This window comes from Zalophus californianus, chromosome 8, assembly GCF_009762305.2.
Source record: "Zalophus californianus isolate mZalCal1 chromosome 8, mZalCal1.pri.v2, whole genome shotgun sequence".
Lineage (NCBI taxonomy): Eukaryota > Metazoa > Chordata > Mammalia > Carnivora > Otariidae > Zalophus > Zalophus californianus.
This window is the reverse complement of record NC_045602.1, coordinates 71,915,618-71,932,218: the sequence shown is the minus strand read 5'-3', so window position 1 is coordinate 71,932,218 and position 16,601 is coordinate 71,915,618. Positions and strand designations below refer to the sequence as shown.

At 43.2% G+C, this 16,601-nt stretch overlaps 2 protein-coding genes across 3 annotated transcripts in view; one reads left to right on the top strand and one right to left on the bottom strand.

Annotated features, from left to right (window-relative positions):
- Positions 1 to 13,125, top strand: part of GTF2A1L (general transcription factor IIA subunit 1 like) — an 83,942-nt gene extending 70,817 nt beyond the window's left edge. Inside the window, exon 9 of the mRNA XM_027620880.1 lies at positions 12,815 to 13,125. Coding sequence (XP_027476681.1) covers positions 12,815 to 12,904 — 90 coding nt within the window. The 3' untranslated portion in view covers positions 12,905 to 13,125. The remainder of the gene's footprint in view (positions 1 to 12,814) is intronic.
- Positions 1 to 16,601, bottom strand: part of LHCGR (luteinizing hormone/choriogonadotropin receptor) — a 61,715-nt gene that overhangs the window by 19,459 nt on the left and 25,655 nt on the right. For both annotated transcript variants that reach the window (XM_027620877.1, XM_027620878.1), the window contains exons 5-8: positions 15,783 to 15,857; positions 15,617 to 15,694; positions 6,235 to 6,303; positions 1,151 to 1,225 (exon numbers count right to left, since the gene is read on the bottom strand). In XM_027620877.1, the coding sequence (XP_027476678.1) occupies positions 1,151 to 1,225; positions 6,235 to 6,303; positions 15,617 to 15,694; positions 15,783 to 15,857 (297 nt within the window). The remainder of the gene's footprint in view (positions 1 to 1,150; positions 1,226 to 6,234; positions 6,304 to 15,616; positions 15,695 to 15,782; positions 15,858 to 16,601) is intronic.

The following is a 16,601-nucleotide window of genomic DNA, read 5'->3' as shown; positions in this document are numbered from 1 at the left end:
TGGGAACTAGATACAGGGTTGATAGTAGTGGGGGCTGGGAACTAGAGATGGGGGCTTGATAGTAGTGGGGGCAGGGAACTAGACATAGAAGGGTTGATAGTAGTGGGGGCTGGGAACTAGACACAGGGGGGTTGATAGTAGCGGGGGCTGGGAACTAGAGACAGTTGTGGTTGATAGCAGTGGGGGCTGGGAACTAGAGATAGTCTGGGGCTTGATAGTAGCGGGGGCTGGGAACTAGAGACAGTTGTGGTTGATAGCAGTGGGGGCTGGGAACTAGAGATAGTCAGGAGGGTTGATAGTAGTGGGGGCTGGGAACTAGGCACAGTCAGGGGGGTTGATAGAAGTGGGGGCTGGGAACTAGAGACAGGGTTTGATAGCAGGGGGTGCTGGGAACTAGAGACAGTCAGGGGGTTGATTGCAGTGGGGGCTGGGAACTAGGCACAGTCAGAAGTTGACAGTGGCAGGGTTGGAAGTAGAGTGGTTCTACTTGCACCCTCAGGGAGCCCGACAGAGCAGCTCAGCTCTGTCTGGACAAGTGCCAGGGGTAAGTCAGATCTTTGGCCTTTGCATGTCCATGGCTGGATGCCAGGCAGGCAGCCTCCCCTCTGTCAGCATGTGAGACAGCCCTGCATGCTTGGTGTTATAGGTTGAATCGTGTCTCTCCCAAATTCAAATGTGGCAGTCCTAAGCCCCCAGTACCTCAGAATCTGACCTTATATGGACATGAGGTCTTCACAGAGGTAATCACGATAAAATGAGGTCATTAGGATGGATCCAGATCCAGTATGACTGGTGTCCTTATAAAAAGAGGGCAATTCAGAGACAGGCAGATCCACACAGAGAATGCCATGTGAAGGCGAGAGTTCTGTTGTCACAACCAGAAGGCACAACAAGCAGCAAGGAGGGAGGCCTGGAATAGATCCCGCCTTCACAGCCCTCAGGAGGAATAAGCCTGCTGACACCTTGGGTTCAGACTTCTAGGCTCTAGAATGCAGTTTCCATCACATTAGCCCTCCCAGTTTGTGTTATTGGTTGATGGCAGCCCTTTCACATGCAGAGGCTGAGTCTCCACAAACCAGCCTGGGGACAGTGTGGCTGGACACCCTAAGCAGGCCTGGATGGGGAGGGAAGGCAGCACCCCTGTACTCACAAGATGCTAGGTCCTGTGGCCCCCCGGAAGGCTCCATTGTGCATCTTCTCCAGGTGTGCATTTTCCTTGAGCTCCCTGTGGGGAAGGAAGTGTCCTTAGCGGAGTTTGTACTGTCATGTGTTACCAGTCACAGCGGCACGGACACACGTTTGGAGCAGCCTGCCTGAGTGGTGCTCAGCGCTAGAGGGAAAGGGGGGACGGTAGGGAAAGCAGAAAAAGACATGCCAGTGCCGGGCAAACTGTCTAGTTGCTGGAGTGTGTGTCTGGCCCCACCTTTCCCCTGCAGGGTCCCCCTCACTAGGTAGAATGTGTTGTCCTACGGCTTCAAAGTGCTCACCCCTCCTGGCCTGGAGTTAGGACAGTTGGCCGCCGTGCAGCTGTGCCAGGATGAAACTGCTGCTCCAGTGTTCAAGGCTGAAGGGCTGAGGTGCAGCCTGCTCTGTGTCCTGCACTCTGCCGCCCTGACCATGGAGGTCTCAGAGTTGGCTAATAGTCATCTACTGAAGTTTGCTAATACTTTACTTGAAAAGAAAAAGTTGGGTCCACTCAAAGATAGCCCTTTCATCATGGGAATTGTACCTTTTTTTTTTTTTTTCGGGCATGCATTCTCTGTGGGTAGGAAAGGGGAGGAAGAACAGCCTGTGTAGAAAATTGCCCCACACCCTGCATGCCCCACATGGCGTCCTGTGCTGGGTATATGATTGTCGCCAGTATGCATGTTGTGGAAACAAAAGGGTTGAGGGCTACTGTAGTTAAAGCTGTGGCATAACCAAGTGCTGCTATGCAGTAGCTACCTGACGCTTCTGTTCTGTGGAGCTCCAAGCAGCTCAGGGTGAACTGCTCAGGATCAACTAGCTCAGCCTGGCTCTGCCAAGCGGCCTCCTGTCTGGGCCCTGACACTGGGGTCTCCAAGCCCAGGCCCCTCTCTGGGTGGACGAGAGAGCAGAGAGAAGAGTTCCTGGGCTCAGGCTTGCTGGCCTTCTTTTGAGCACTTTCATTCTGTAAGAGAAGAGTGGTGCCTCAAAGAGCCTTCTGGAACATGCCTCCATTGTTGGTGTGGTGATTTCAAGCATGAGAGCATGATTCTTCTGCATCACCATTACAGTGTTGGATAGCAGAACAAATAGACCGACACCTGCTCTCCCCTCCCCTGCAGGATGCTTAGGTATCATGGCTCATCTCATAGCTTTACATCTTCTTTGTTGTCTTTCTGCATGTCTCCACATCACGGGCTGCCATTTAAAAACTACAAAACCCCCTGTATCTTGCTCCCTGGGCGGCTGTTTTCCACATGCTTCTACTAAGCGTTTTCCTTGGAAATCCTCAGCCCTTCCATCAGAAGGTACCCGTCAGTCTCATATAGTTCCATCCCCTGGGTATATTTCCACTTTCAAAGAGATGAGGTTGTCAGAGTCAATTGCTGTTTAAAATCTAAATCAAAAGAAAATTTCTTTTCCAAACCTCCATGGCTCTTCTTCCTGATTTGGTTTGTTTTAATTATGTTCTGTTATGGTCATAAATCATTGAAACGGGGCTCTGTGAGCAAATAATCCTCATGTCAGCCAGGTCAAATTAATTGTTCAAATTTCATGACAGAGCATTTCACATGTTTTATTAAAACTCAGATCTTTCCGTGTACTGATAATTCTGCATCATGTAACTCAGTTAAAAATAAATTTGTCTACCACGTTTTCCTGGGGGTCACTTTCATGTTCCCAAGTGACACAGCCCTCCAGGTATGAGAAGCACAGGCAGGATAACCTCTTGAAGCACAGTGGGAGAACCTCCAAACTCCACCCAAAACATTCATAAGTGGGGTGCTCTGGGAATGGTAGGGACTGACTCTCAGAACCCTGGAGGTGTCTGAGGGCAACCCCCTGGTGCTGCTTCTCTCCACCCTATCTTGCCTTAATAAATAGGAAGTTTGAGAACTTTGCAGGGCCTTGGTGTCATCATTCTGAACAACTTAGAACAGGCCCACGTATGAGGAAGGTGTCAGAAACTGGGTTGAATGTATAGTTTGAAAATTTTGCTTGGCCGTTTTAAAACCTACCTCCCCTTCCCTGCTTTGATCCTTCAATGGGCCTCCTTGCCCGTGGAAGAGAATTCAGACTCTTTTCCATTGCCTCTGAGTTCTGCATGATTTGTTCCTGCTCCATGTCCAGGTTTGTCTCATACCCATTTCCCCTTGCTGATGACCCTCTAGCCACACTGTCCTCCTCTCGATTCTTGGAGCTTACAACTTCTTTTCTTTGCACATCCTACTTCCTCTTCCTGTGATGTACTTCCCCTCACTATGGCCATGGTTGACTCTTTGTCATCCTCTAGGCTCAGCCTAAATTTCATGTCTGTGGTGAAGCTATCCCTGGGCACCTAACCTAAAGTCAGTCAGGCCCTGTACTCTCGCAGATCTCAGTAATGGATTATTTCCTCCATAGGATATATCCCTATCTGCAATAACTTCATTTATTTACTTGTCTTTTTGTCTGTGTCTTCTGCTAGAAGAGAAACTTCATGAGGGCAGGGACTCTTTCCACTCTGCCGTCTCAGACCCAGCTCCTAACGTGGTGCCTAATATATTGGTGATTCTTAATAAATGTTATTGGATAAATAAATGAATGAAATTGATTCTTGGCAAACTGATTTGTGTTCTTGGCTTCCTCTTTCTTGCAACAGTGAAGTATGGAAGATACAGAATCTTGACTAGTTGGACTTTTTGAAGTTCACACTCATTTAGGCATCATTGAAGCAGCTGGGACACTGCTGACCAAGGCCCTCCTTCCCAAAGTCCTGTTGTCCCTGACTTCCTGAAGATGTCCTCTGCTGGTGTCCCTCCCACTCTGTTTGCTTTTGCTCTGGCTTCTCCTCATTTCTTGTTGTCCCCCAATTTTATATTCAGTTCTCTTAGCTCCCCGCCTCGTCCAGGTGACCTCAGCCACGAAGGCCTTCAGTCACCCCCTGTATTCAGAGAGCTGGTGTCTGTCGCTAGCCCTGCACCCCCACCCCCAACTTCTGTCCTTTCTGCTAGCAGATGAACCTTCTTTAAGTGTCCCTCACACTTCGCATCCTAGAACTTTCAACAGCTTCTCATTTTTTACAGAAGAGAGTCCAAATTCTTTACTGTGGCACCTGAGGCCCTTACTGCTTTGTCCCTAACTCACACCTAGAACTTTCTAAAAGGTGCTGTGTCCTGTTCTGTGAACACATGCTTCCACCTCTGGGCCATTCTCTTTGTCATCCTCTGCTTGGAATGCATTTTCCTTCTCTCTTTGCCTCTCTGACTTAGGCCCAGCTCAAAGTCTATGTCTCTCATGAGACGTTCTCTAATTTTCTTCTCTTCTGCCTTTGAAAGCCCAGAGGACTTTACTTCTCTCAGGGGAGGCATCATGCTTTGCCTTCTGTTTTAGTTACTACTTAGTGTACAGTTTATATACCATTTGGCAATGCTTCTTCCTAGGCTCTAAGCTCCTGTGGGGCAAACACTGGGGCTTATTCATCTTCATTTCCACCCCAGATATAGCATGTTCCTCAAACATAGCTGATGCTTGGCAGACCCTTGTTGAGTGAATGAGGCATCTGAAAGTACTGTGCCAGGAGAGGATATGATTTGATTTTGGCAGAAACAGATTCAATTGGCTAGAGTGAACTCTTCGTTAAATTCAAGTCAACGAGAAAATGAAGGAAAATTTACTCCATGAGTTCAAGGTGCCATTTCTTGAGCACTTGGTATGTGCCAGACTCAGGCTAAGATTATAAAAATATAATCTTATTTATCATTCATTTGTTCATTTGTAGTTAATGAACTGTGCAATGTGATAAATAATAAATGAGCACATACTCTGTGCGAGGCACTGTGTTAAGTACTGAGGATTCAAAACAGACCTTTTCATTTTTGGTGAGGATATCCTCATAAACAAGCCCATTAGCGGCTCTATTTTATGGCTGAGAACACTGTGGCTGGGATAGGTTAAGTCACTTGCGCAAGGTCAAGCTGATAAATACTGGCATTGGAGTTTGAAGCCCAATTGGTGACTCTTAGCTCTGTTCTCTTCGTCACCAAGCTCTGTAGCACGGTATGGATATAATAGAATCTTTGGTTAATATGTATAGTTATATAGTCTATTGTATAGACATGCTACTCAACTTGAGACTGGCAACATCAGCATCTCCTGGGGGCTTGTTATAATTACAAATTCTCAAGCCCTACCCTAGACCCACTGAAGCAAAGTCTCTGGGGGTGGGGCCTAGGAATCTGTGTTTTAACAATCTCCATGTTATTCTATGTGTGTTAAAGTCTGAGAAGCCCTGGTATAGACTGTGGTTTATACAATTTATTATAAAAGCCTTTTCTTAATCTTGGCTTCAATTGTGCTTTTCAGGTGCTCTTAGTTTTTATTATACCCAACTGTAGGGTGATTGTCACCTCACTCTGTACGTGTTATGGTTCCAATGGCCCCAGCCCAGCAGGTTTAGTGAATGAGCCACTCTTTTAGAAGAGGTACCATTGAAGGAAAGAGAGGTGGGGAACAATGAAGGAAGCAGTTGGTAGGGATGCTCTCCTTGAGTTAAAGGCTGTGAACCCTGGGGACCAGGGTAGGATATGGTGAAAGCACCAGGCCCCCTCACTCTGTGAAAAATGTGCTCCATAATCCCCCCTAACAGTAGGGGGATGGGACCGCGAGTAGGCCTGTTGTGGCTGATTGGGCTGGTACCTGGGGTTACCCGATTTCTTTGCGGTGGGGCTGGGGGAAGAATTTCTTCACTGAAATCCTGCTGCTTCTAACACACCATCAACCTGAGTGAGGGGGCTCGAGAGGGAGGCTGAGAGATGAGACTAAAGTAGGGTGTTGAATATTTTAGCAAACTGTCAACTTTAATGTCTCCAGGCTGCATCTATCTTTGAAATCAGGTGCTCTGGGGTTTCTAGCCAGCCAGTTGCCTAGTAACATGAGTGAAACACTGAGGACTAACCACTTGAAAGTTTATTTTTGTCCTGCGTTAGTTGCTAAAGATTGAATGTGATCTGGTAGCTAGAGTAATACTTCATTTTTATTCATGAGCTGGGGAAATAAGCACATACTTACAGGGAAATCAGCGTTGTCCCGTTGAAGGCATGACTTTGTATTTCTTCAAACCCATTTCCATATAGTTTGCTGAAGTGAGAGGAGAGAGGATTTAGCAGTGAAAGAAGCACATTTTGGAATCACACATTCTTCCTTCTGTGACATTTATTACTAAGATAATTACTGGCATTCACAATATCTAGCTCTGTTTCTCTAACGTTTTGAATTCTAAGGACCTGATGAGATGGAGCTGGTTTTTTTTTTTCTTCTTCTTTCTATTCTAGTTTGGCTTCACTTCGACCAGTGGCATCACCACCAATTTGTTTGATTATTAAGTGTTTATTAAGTGCCAGGCACTTGATCAGTCATTCTACATGTATTTTGTGACTTAATCCTCATTGTCATTTCCATTATGCTGATGAGAAATCGAAGTCTCAGTGTTGTTGTGTTGCCTCTGCTTTCCGGGTGGCTGAAAGTGCAGGGCAGAGGAAGACTCCAGTACTGAGTTAGCTTTTCTTTTCCTTGGATGAGTATGTGTTTTTGCTAATGCCGTATTTGGCTCCATAACCAAGAAGATTTCAATGCCTGTAAATGGTTCTTTAAGACCAATTAGTGGATAGGGAAATCAGTTTAGTTGGGTGCAATCAGCATTTAGCAAAATGAAATAGAACAGAATAAGACAAAATGGAAAATATTGAAGTGTGTTTCATGTAATTAGGGTAGTATCATTTATGGGATTTTGTTCCACCATTTTTCTATGTTATGTACATAAAAGTGTACATACACATATATAGATAATACATATACATCTGCCCAGAATAAGACCTAAGAGGGTCCCCAAGACAGATGTTGGGAAATGTTGAAGTCAGGAATGAGCTTGGAGAGGATCAAGTGGCACACCTTCATTTTACAAAGAAAGGAAGAGGCTCAGAAAGGAAAGTGACTTGTCTAAAGCCCAGCATAGGCAGAAATGGGACCAGAACATACTTTGTCTTGGGCTATTTCCAGTATATCCCTTTCACTGGTTGTTTTCACTTTTCTTCCCTGAGATATCCACATGGCCCCTCTTCCTCCTCCTGTAGGGCTGTGCTTGATGTCACGTTCTTGGTGCGGCCTTTCCTGGCTGCGCATTTAAACTCCCATCCTCCCTTCCCCCAGCATTCCCACATTCCCATCTCCCCTCTTGGATTTGTGTTTCCTCTGTGGCTTTATCAGCATCTGACCTGTGATTATATCATACTCGTTCATCATCTGCCTTCCCCGGCAGAATGTAAGCTTCAGGAGAGCAAGGATTTCAAACTGTTCTGTTTCTTACAGAATCCCCTGCATCTGGAACAGTGCCTGGCATTTGGGAGGATTACAGTAAATATATGTTAAATGAATTGGATGAACAAATGGATATATGTAAGATGAATTTCTTACTATAAATCATAGTTAACCAAGCAAGATTGAAAGTCATAGTCTTAGAAATATTTGTGTAAGTTCTTCATGAACCATGATAAAATGTGAGAAAGGGCTATGGTATAACATAAAATTAAGCTCCAGCACCTGGCAAGACCCTAGCTTCCGTTTACAGGGTTGCTGGTAGTTGCATGGCCATGTAGGGATGGGCTGGTGTGTGCGACTTAAGAAACAGTTTAGACACCTTCCCCAGCTGTTCCTGTTCCAGGTGGCTGTTGTCTGCAAGGGTTCTCTAGACTTTGTTAAATAAAACAAGCATGGAATTGTGTCTTGTGGTGTATGTGTAGGTGTGTAGTGTGTATGTGTGTGGGGGGTCTCTTTATATCAATCCATAGCACACCTGAGACAAAACAGTGTATAGATAAATCTAAGCAGGACTCAGGGTTGAAGCATGATATTTGAACACTGGCATTCAGAAAATAGAGATTACAAAATAATCCATAAAACCTTATTAATTTGAGTTCAGGGTGACCTCATTTTGTAAAACCCCTGGGTCTCTCATGATGCTTGCTACCTGACAGGAGCCCAGCCTGAGGAACAGGCTTCTCTGTCTTCTCATGCTCTCCTGTGCTTTCTTCTGGAATTTTGAATTTACAACTTCACCTATGAGCTCCTAACTGTATTCTGTAAGGGATTCTTGGGTGCCATTTTTTACTAGTTTTCTAGAATTTGAGGGGATAATTACTTGGTTTATCTTTGTTGTCTTGTGTAATTACGCACAACATTCTTGTCTCCTTAGCAGCTCAAAAATAGAATTCTTCTTTTTAAAGCATTTTCTAAAAAGATTTTTTATTTATCCATTTGAGACACAGAGATACACAGAGAGAAAGAGCATGAGGAGGGGGAGAGGCAGAGGGCGAGGGAGAAGCAGGCTCCCTGCTGAGCCAGGAGCCCGATGTGGGGCTCGATTCCAGGACCCTGGGATCATGACCTGAGCCGAAGGCAGACGCCTAACCATCTGGGCCACCCAGTCGCCCCTAGAATTCTTTTTTTAATTTTACATTTAGACTATTATTCTTTGGCAGTCCCTTATCATTTGGGGGTTTGAATTCCTTTATAGCAATCTCTTGTAGATGAAGGAATCATATTGGACTTTTCTTTGAACTTCTTTGAAATTGGATTTCTTAAGAGTCTCGGCCAGGGTTTGTCAAAGCATTCCCCTTCATCCACTGACTCAGAATCAACTGGAGCTGCTTGCTGGAAATGCAGACTCAAACCCACTGAGCAGGTGCCCTGCAGAGCTATGGAATCAGAATGTGGTAGTGGTGTTCAGGAATATGCACTTTTATAACAAGCTCTCCCAGTGAGCTTGGGCATGCCAGCTTGGGGCCCCTTGCCCTAAGGTACAGCATGGGATGATATAGCTCTCATCATTTCCATATGCAGATCAGATGGTCTGCTGGATAGAACTTAGTCCAGAGTCTGATTCCCTTACTGCTTTCCCTACCTGGTAAGCGATGGAGTTACATGCATAGTGAATTAAGACAGAGTAGCTCCCACTCTGTTTTGAGCAAAGCAAAGCTGCCAGCACTTGTCTGGATGCCCATTTCCCCATCATCCTTATGTGCTGTCCTGATCCTAGTTTTGATACATAATTAGGATTTTATACTTTTTTTTTTTTAAGAGGGGCTTAACAATGCCATTGCTCTAAGTGCAGCTTCGTGGTTAAATTTGCATCTTCAACCCAACTGCTCGCTACTTATTAGCTGAGTTACTTTAGGCAGTTACTTAACCTCTTTGTGTGTTAATTTCCTAATCTGAAAATAGGGATGATAATAATAGTATTGACTTCAAAAGGCTATTGGGTGGATTAAAATGCTAAACCTATGTGAAGCACTTAGAAATAAGTCCTGGAACACAGTAAATGCTTAATGTGTTGCCATTATTATTATTATTATTATTATTATTATTATTATTTTATAATATTTTGTAGTAGCTACATCTCTCTGACCAGAATAGAGGGAAAGGGTCTCCCTTGCCATGCTCTGGATAGGAGTTCCATGAATTGTAGCAGTCTGTTTAATTGAACTGTTGTCCGCTGGGGTAGGGGCCTTCCTGTTCTTGGTGGAGCAGGTCAGTTTAGTGGCCTGGGCTGCCTCAGATGTACTCACTCTCCAGAGGCCCTCAAACATCTTTGGTCTGTGTTAGCATCATTGACATGCTTGTATTGGGACATTTTTCAGGTCTTTTTTAAAAAAAATAGTCTGGGTCCTGTTTGTCCCGACTTTCCAAAGAATGGGGCTCACTGTTTCCTTTTCAGCTGTTTCTCTTCAGCTTTGTTCTTACCAGTTGCACACAATAGAAGGTGTTGCTTTGTTTTAATTAAAACTGGCTTCCTTACTTTGGGGAAGTTACGAATGTGAGTGGGAGGCCTCCTGCTGTCAGGCCCATACAATGCTTTAAAATGCCCCTTAAAACATCTGGAGAGTCACTTCAGATAACTTTTTTCCCAAAACATCATGGTGTCAGAATTAAATGAGGATGGCTCCCTTTGCCTTGAGGATGCTTTCACAAGCGCAGAAATAATCCCCCCCCCAACCTCCTGTATTACAATAGCTGCACCTTACTTTAAAGCATTGTCTATGTTCTCTATTCAAATGTCAGTAATTGTGATTCAGAAAGAGAGAATGTCACCTTTTTATTCAAAATAAGGTTCAGGCTTTAGAACTTAATCACAGATGAGACTCTCATTCTGAATGCTGCCTTGAAACAACTCCAAATATTCCTGGGGCTCTAAAAGCATTTCTGGGATTATATTAACAGTATTAGATGATCTGCCATGGTTCCTTTTTGGATCATGTAACCATCTAGTTTTTGGATGATTTTAAAGAAGAAAACTTAATATGTGTTTGCAGATTTGCAGGGTCTCAAAAAGTGGCCTCAGGGTTTCTATTTTAGAAAATATGCCCCATGGTGATATATCTATAAGCAAATTTTTATCAAATGACTATACAGATACCTACCTAAAGAACAGGGATCCTAAATTCATCACGTTCTTCTCCGGTGGTATTTTGCTGGAGTCCTTTTATACCTGAATAATTCCTGTGTATGAAGTGTATGAAGACACTTCTTGAGTGGATGCCTTGGCCATGGTTGTATGAATAACTTGTCACCAGTTCACTGTCACCTGGCTGATCTATTTATGCTGCCATGACCCTAGTTTTAAATGTTCATCAGAATTCCCCCATTTCTGTGGGGCTCACAGACTCAATGGCAAGGAAATCCTTTCTCTGATGTGGGCATGCCTCCTGACTTTCAGCAGCACTGAGTTGTTATGTTTTCCTTCAAGTTTCCCTCAGCCAAGTTCATGTCATCTTATATGACTTTACCATATGTAATAACAAAAAGATGTCAGGCATCCAAAAGAATGATTACAGCAATGGATTATAATATATTGAATAAAATTTTAAAAAAAATCTACTTCCACAGTGATACTTAAAAAAGAGAGAGATCGAGAGAGAAGGAGAGGATTCTTTTTTTTACAGAAGAGTGCTGATAATAAATGTAGAAGAATGATGAAATTTAAAACTTCCATTTTGTAACTCCCTGCATAATAACCGAATAATCATTTGATGCTGAAACCATTAGCTGAAAAGTTGTTGGCCAATGGGCTAGTTGTACCAACTCAAAGTATCCCACTATCGCTTATTATTAATGACAAAGGGAAAAATGTGCCCTTACAATGAAGATGTCTGACAGTCACACTTTAACCAAATGGCCAAGGGGCATGGCATGATGTGCCTTCTGGTTTGATGAACTGGGAGAGACACAGCATGCCCTCTGCAGTGTTCTTGCAGAAATGTTGACCTGAATCTAATCCTGATAATATAGTCAGATGAATCCAGACAACTGGCCTGGGTTCCTTCAAGGAATTGGTGTCATACAGAACAGAGGAAAGTCGGGGAGCAGATCTTCGTGGGTGGGGTAGGAGGTGAGATTGGGAGCACTAAGGGACATAATAGTGAAAATGCAGTGCATAAAATTTTGATTGGATTCTGAGTCAAAAAATTCTATAAAAGACATTTTCATTGGAATGGGGACTGTAGATTGGACAATGTCATTAAATTCATGTTTTTTTTTGTTTGTTTTTTGGGGGTGTGTGTGTATAATGGTGTAGTTACATAGAATGTTCCTGTTTTGGGGAGTTACATGCTGAAGTATTTAAGGTATGAAGTGTCATAATATCTATAAACTTTTTTTGGATGGTTTGGCCAAAAAGAAATATGTTGCATATACTTACACATATAGAGATGGGGTGGGTGTAGCAAGCTGCTAATAGTTGGTAAATCTAGGTAAGTTGTATAGGGGTGTTATTGGAAAGACAAGTGGAAAGCGACTCCACTTGTCCACTGAAAATTTTAAAATAAAAAATATTTAAAAAGAGATGATGAGACATGGTGTTTTCAGGATGGTCTAAAACAAGTGGCTTGCTGAATATTAGCTTTTAATCATGGTGGTGCCATGTAGTTGACACGACGTGGTTGAATTTGTACAAGTATTTATAATCCCATTGGATACACAGAGACAGAGGCACGTCTGGGTGGTGTAACTTGACTAGAGGTCATTAGACACAGGGCCAGGATTAGAACCCAGGCTTTCTGTTTCAACACCCAGCAGTCTCTTCATTGTGGCTTATCACAGGTGCAGCCTGGAAGCTTGCCATCCTTTGCCAGGCATTCTTTCTCTGAGAATTAGTTGTCACGACCTTTCCTTCTCTTTGTGGAGTTCAGACATGAATCAAAGTTGTCTCTTTTTTTGAGACTGGTATGACCAGTCATCTAGAATATTTTAAAGGTGGTGCAGCCACATCCTGCTTCCTCAGGGGGTACATTTCAAGGTAGCCTCTTGAGGAGATTTAATGAAAAGCCAAAGTGGCTATAAGGGACTTAAGAGTATAATGCATAGTTCTAGCATTAACCCCACTGAGCTTCTCCAGCATCAAGTGAAGTGTTTTGTTTTCATTAAATGAGCTCACAGTTGGTAAAGATTTTGGTGGGGGGAGGGCAGGAAAGGTTCCACAAAAAGCAAAATCTCCAATACTACTAATAATGAAGAGAGAAGGCTCCTAATTAGGAAGTTGAACTTTACAGCTGAGAAAATAAAGCTTTCCTCTTTAACTATAATACTCTTTTTCCAACAGGGTGCTCCACAGGATCCTTCACTTACAGAAGGGCCCATTCAGCTGAGAACAAGTGCCAAGCAAATGACTAATCACTCCCCCTCCAGATGAAGGGCTGAGAGTGAGGAGGGGGATGGAAGTCCAATGCCCCCTGGGCCCACTAGGAAAGATGAATCTGCAATCCTCATTAACTTCAGATGTGGGGCAATTATGCCCTGCTGGTAGGCACTATTCTTCTTAAAATCATAACTAACATAAGTTAATGGCCCCATAATAAAAATACTGTGCAGCTGTCATGTGCACATGCTGAAATGTGATGTGTGAAAGGAATCTTTTGTTGTTCCTTGAGTTTGGTGGGTTGGTCCAGTCTTGGTTGCTCACGAGGGCCCTGTGGATCATCCCAACACTCATTTTCTTGTTGACTGTTCTCCACATCTTCTGTCCTTTCATTCATTCCATTTCCACTTCATTCTTATGGCTGTACATTTACCTGGGACAAGTACCATTTGGGTCCCGATTATTTTTAGATTTAGGTCAAAATCAAAGGAAGTCTTGGATATTTGTGATCTTTGAATAAAGGCTACTCTGTTGGGTGGTTTCTTATTACTTTTGTCAGTTACGTCTAAGCTTTTAATCCTTTATCCCAGCATTCAAGACTCAGCAATCCAATGTCCCTTCCACCTCTGCCATTTATCTAAACCTATTTCCTGTTTCTTAAGCTGGGTGTGTACTCCCCAATAAGTAAGACATATCCTGTTGTCCTCTTTCCCACAGCCATACTTTTGCTCATGATGTTCCCTCACTTAGACTACTCGCTTCCCTTTTCTTGGCATGTGGTACCACATAATGGCTAAGACTGTGATTCTGGAGCCAGATGGAGTCTAAATCCTGACCCTGGGCAAATTACTTAACCCCGTAGTGCCTTGGTTTCCTCATCTAAAAATGGGGCTGACAGTCCCTACCTCATAGGGTTGCTGTGAGATGTAAACAAGTTTTTAAAAAGTAGTTAAAAATAGTGCAGGCATTTACTAAGTGCTGTATAAATATTAGCTGCTATTATCACATTTACCCATACCAATGTTACTGATACTATGAGGTCTAACTCAAGTCTCAGCTCCACCGTGCAGCCTCCTCTGACTTCTCCAGCCCAAGAGGACTTCTCTAAGACTTCTCATTTCTGTGTAACACAAACTTTCACAGTGAATATCTACTGGTTTGTATTATTCTTTCATTAATTTCATGTTTGCCCGCATAATTTCTCTATTTCCTCATAATTGAGATTCTGAACTCTTTGGGGATATGGATCATATGTCTTTTGTGTTCTCACTAAAGAATCCTAAGGTATGTGGTACCTCCCCATGCAGTCTTTGCCCTGTTTCTGACGGCGTGTGATAAATGAGTAGTTCTAGATACATGCAACGGTGAATTGGAAATACTTTATAAAATACAGCTGGAAGAGCTTTAGTGTGTAAGGCAAGTAGAGGAGCAGAAAGACTGTAGAGAAGATTTTTTAGGATCTCCTTTATCTTTCCTGGTGTTTAAGAGCTGCAAGTAAAGAATTTATCGGAAAAAAAATGTTTTTTTGGTTGCTGCTCTGTATTCCCTTGATCGCAATACTCTGAGCTGGGTCTGCATGGGCTACAGTTTTGTAACATGACAATTAAATGTGTGGAATTATACCTACACAGAGTAAAAAGTACTATTCAAATGCAATATACATTGATACCAATATTTAAAATCCATGATAGAAAAGAGAGTCCTCTGAGATGGTCTCTTCTCTTGCTTCACAACTATCTGCTCATTTTGGGGTCATCCAGTGTGTGCTCTCTCTTTCTTTAAGGACAAGCTCATTTATTGACTCATTACAACCCTGCCATGGGCTGTAGCCAAAGTAGAAAGAGTGAGAGGGATATGGATGTGGGGAAAAGAATTGAGTATAGGTCATCGGACTTCGGATACAAGTGAGACATGGTGCCCAGAACACTCCTTCTGAATGGTGGGGCAAAGGCAGGTGTTCCATGTGCAGACGGCAGGGACCCAAGAGGGAAGGAAGTCAGGTAGATGAATGGTGAAGAGATTAGGTTGGGTTATCTTAGTACAGTTCCCTGTGAACTTTATGTGCATGTGACTCACTTGGGAACTTGCAGATTCTGAGTCAGTAGTTCTGAGTCCCAAGAGTCTGCATGTCTAACCAGCTCTTAGAAGATACAGTAGATGCTGGTCCATGGACCATATTTTGAATAGCAAGGCCTTAGGAAAGAGCATAAAAGGGGTAGGGCCTGTGAGCCTGGTAACCTGATGAGTGATTGTCAAATAAAAAGACACTATTTTCAAGTATTAAGGGAGGTAGGGAATGGGCATAGATGGTGCTCTTCAGAAGCAAAAAATCAGAGTAAGCGAGTGAATGCAGGTTCTATCGATCAACTGTTCTACCTACTTGGAGAATATCTTTCCAGACTTCTCATTTGAAACTTGAAATTTCTGTGCTCTTTGAACCAGGGCAGCCATTTCCCTCCTGGCTGTCTCTTCCCAGCTTCAAAGCGTTCCACTGATGCAGTGAACAATTTCATCAGTTGGAAATTTGGTCACTGTCAATCCTCAGGGCCCGTCTGATTAATTTTAAACCGAATGGGGCAGTTGGTGGTTGTGTGAACACATGACACAGCTGCAATCCCACACAACTGCTCTCACCGTAGCATTTTAGGTCATAAAGAATGTTACCAGTGAATGGAGAACGTGGTAAAAGATAAGAGCTCACTTCAAGCAAGAAGCAAGAATAGCAGGAGCCTGAATGGCAGAACATGAATCTGGGATTTTACTTACAGTGTTATGGATTCGTTATTCATCCCTTGAAAAGCATTTCCTGGTATGGTGGTTATGTGTAAGTTATCACAAATTTCCCTGGAGGAATAAAATGAGAAATATTTACTTTCCAAATTTTAGCTGCAAATAGGAAACTGTTATGCATAGCAATCAGCCTGGTACTTACAGAATGAAATTAAATTCAGAGGAGAAGATCTTTGTAACATCTGGAAGCTTTTGGATGCCTGTGTTACAGATGCTTCTGTGATTTGGGGCAGGGTGGGGATGTGGGCAGGGAGTGAGTAAAAGTGATTGTTATTAAGGCATAAAGATAAACGCGATAGAAAGGCACTTTGCGAAGACTGTCTTCACATTTAAAAAAATACTGAGTTTGGCTTTTTTGGTAGCACTTTTAGCTGTTGAAGAGTGTCAGAATTTTAAAGCCCCTAACAGTATGGAAGAAGTTGCTCTAAAGATGCCTGTTTAAAGATCTAGGGGCCGGGACTAAACTTTCAGGTCTTTTTCATTTATATTTATGTTTCCAGCCTGTCTTGTCCTATTGTATCAATTGCGTTTTTTCTGTTGTATTCTATCCTATTCCTTTTTAGTAATTTGCTCTTGATAGTTCTAGATGGCATCCCTCTACTTTGGAACAGGTTTCAACTCAAACACTTTAGGAATATTAATCTCCATATGAGAAATCCATATCCCTCATCATTATTATTATTTTTAAATATTTTATTTATTTATTTGACAGAGAGAGACAGCGAGAGAGGGAACACAAGCAGGGGGAGTGGGAGAGGGAGAAGCAGGCTTCCCGCTGAGCAGGGAGCCCGATGTGGGGCTCGATCCCAGGACCCCGGGAACATGACCTGAGCTGAAGGCAGACGCCAGACGACTGAGCCACCCAGGCGCCCATGTCCCTCATTATTAAAAATCTTTCTTTCTTTAGCTACCTTGTGGTTCAGGCAGTTCTTCCTTATAACTTACTGAAATCATTGAACAT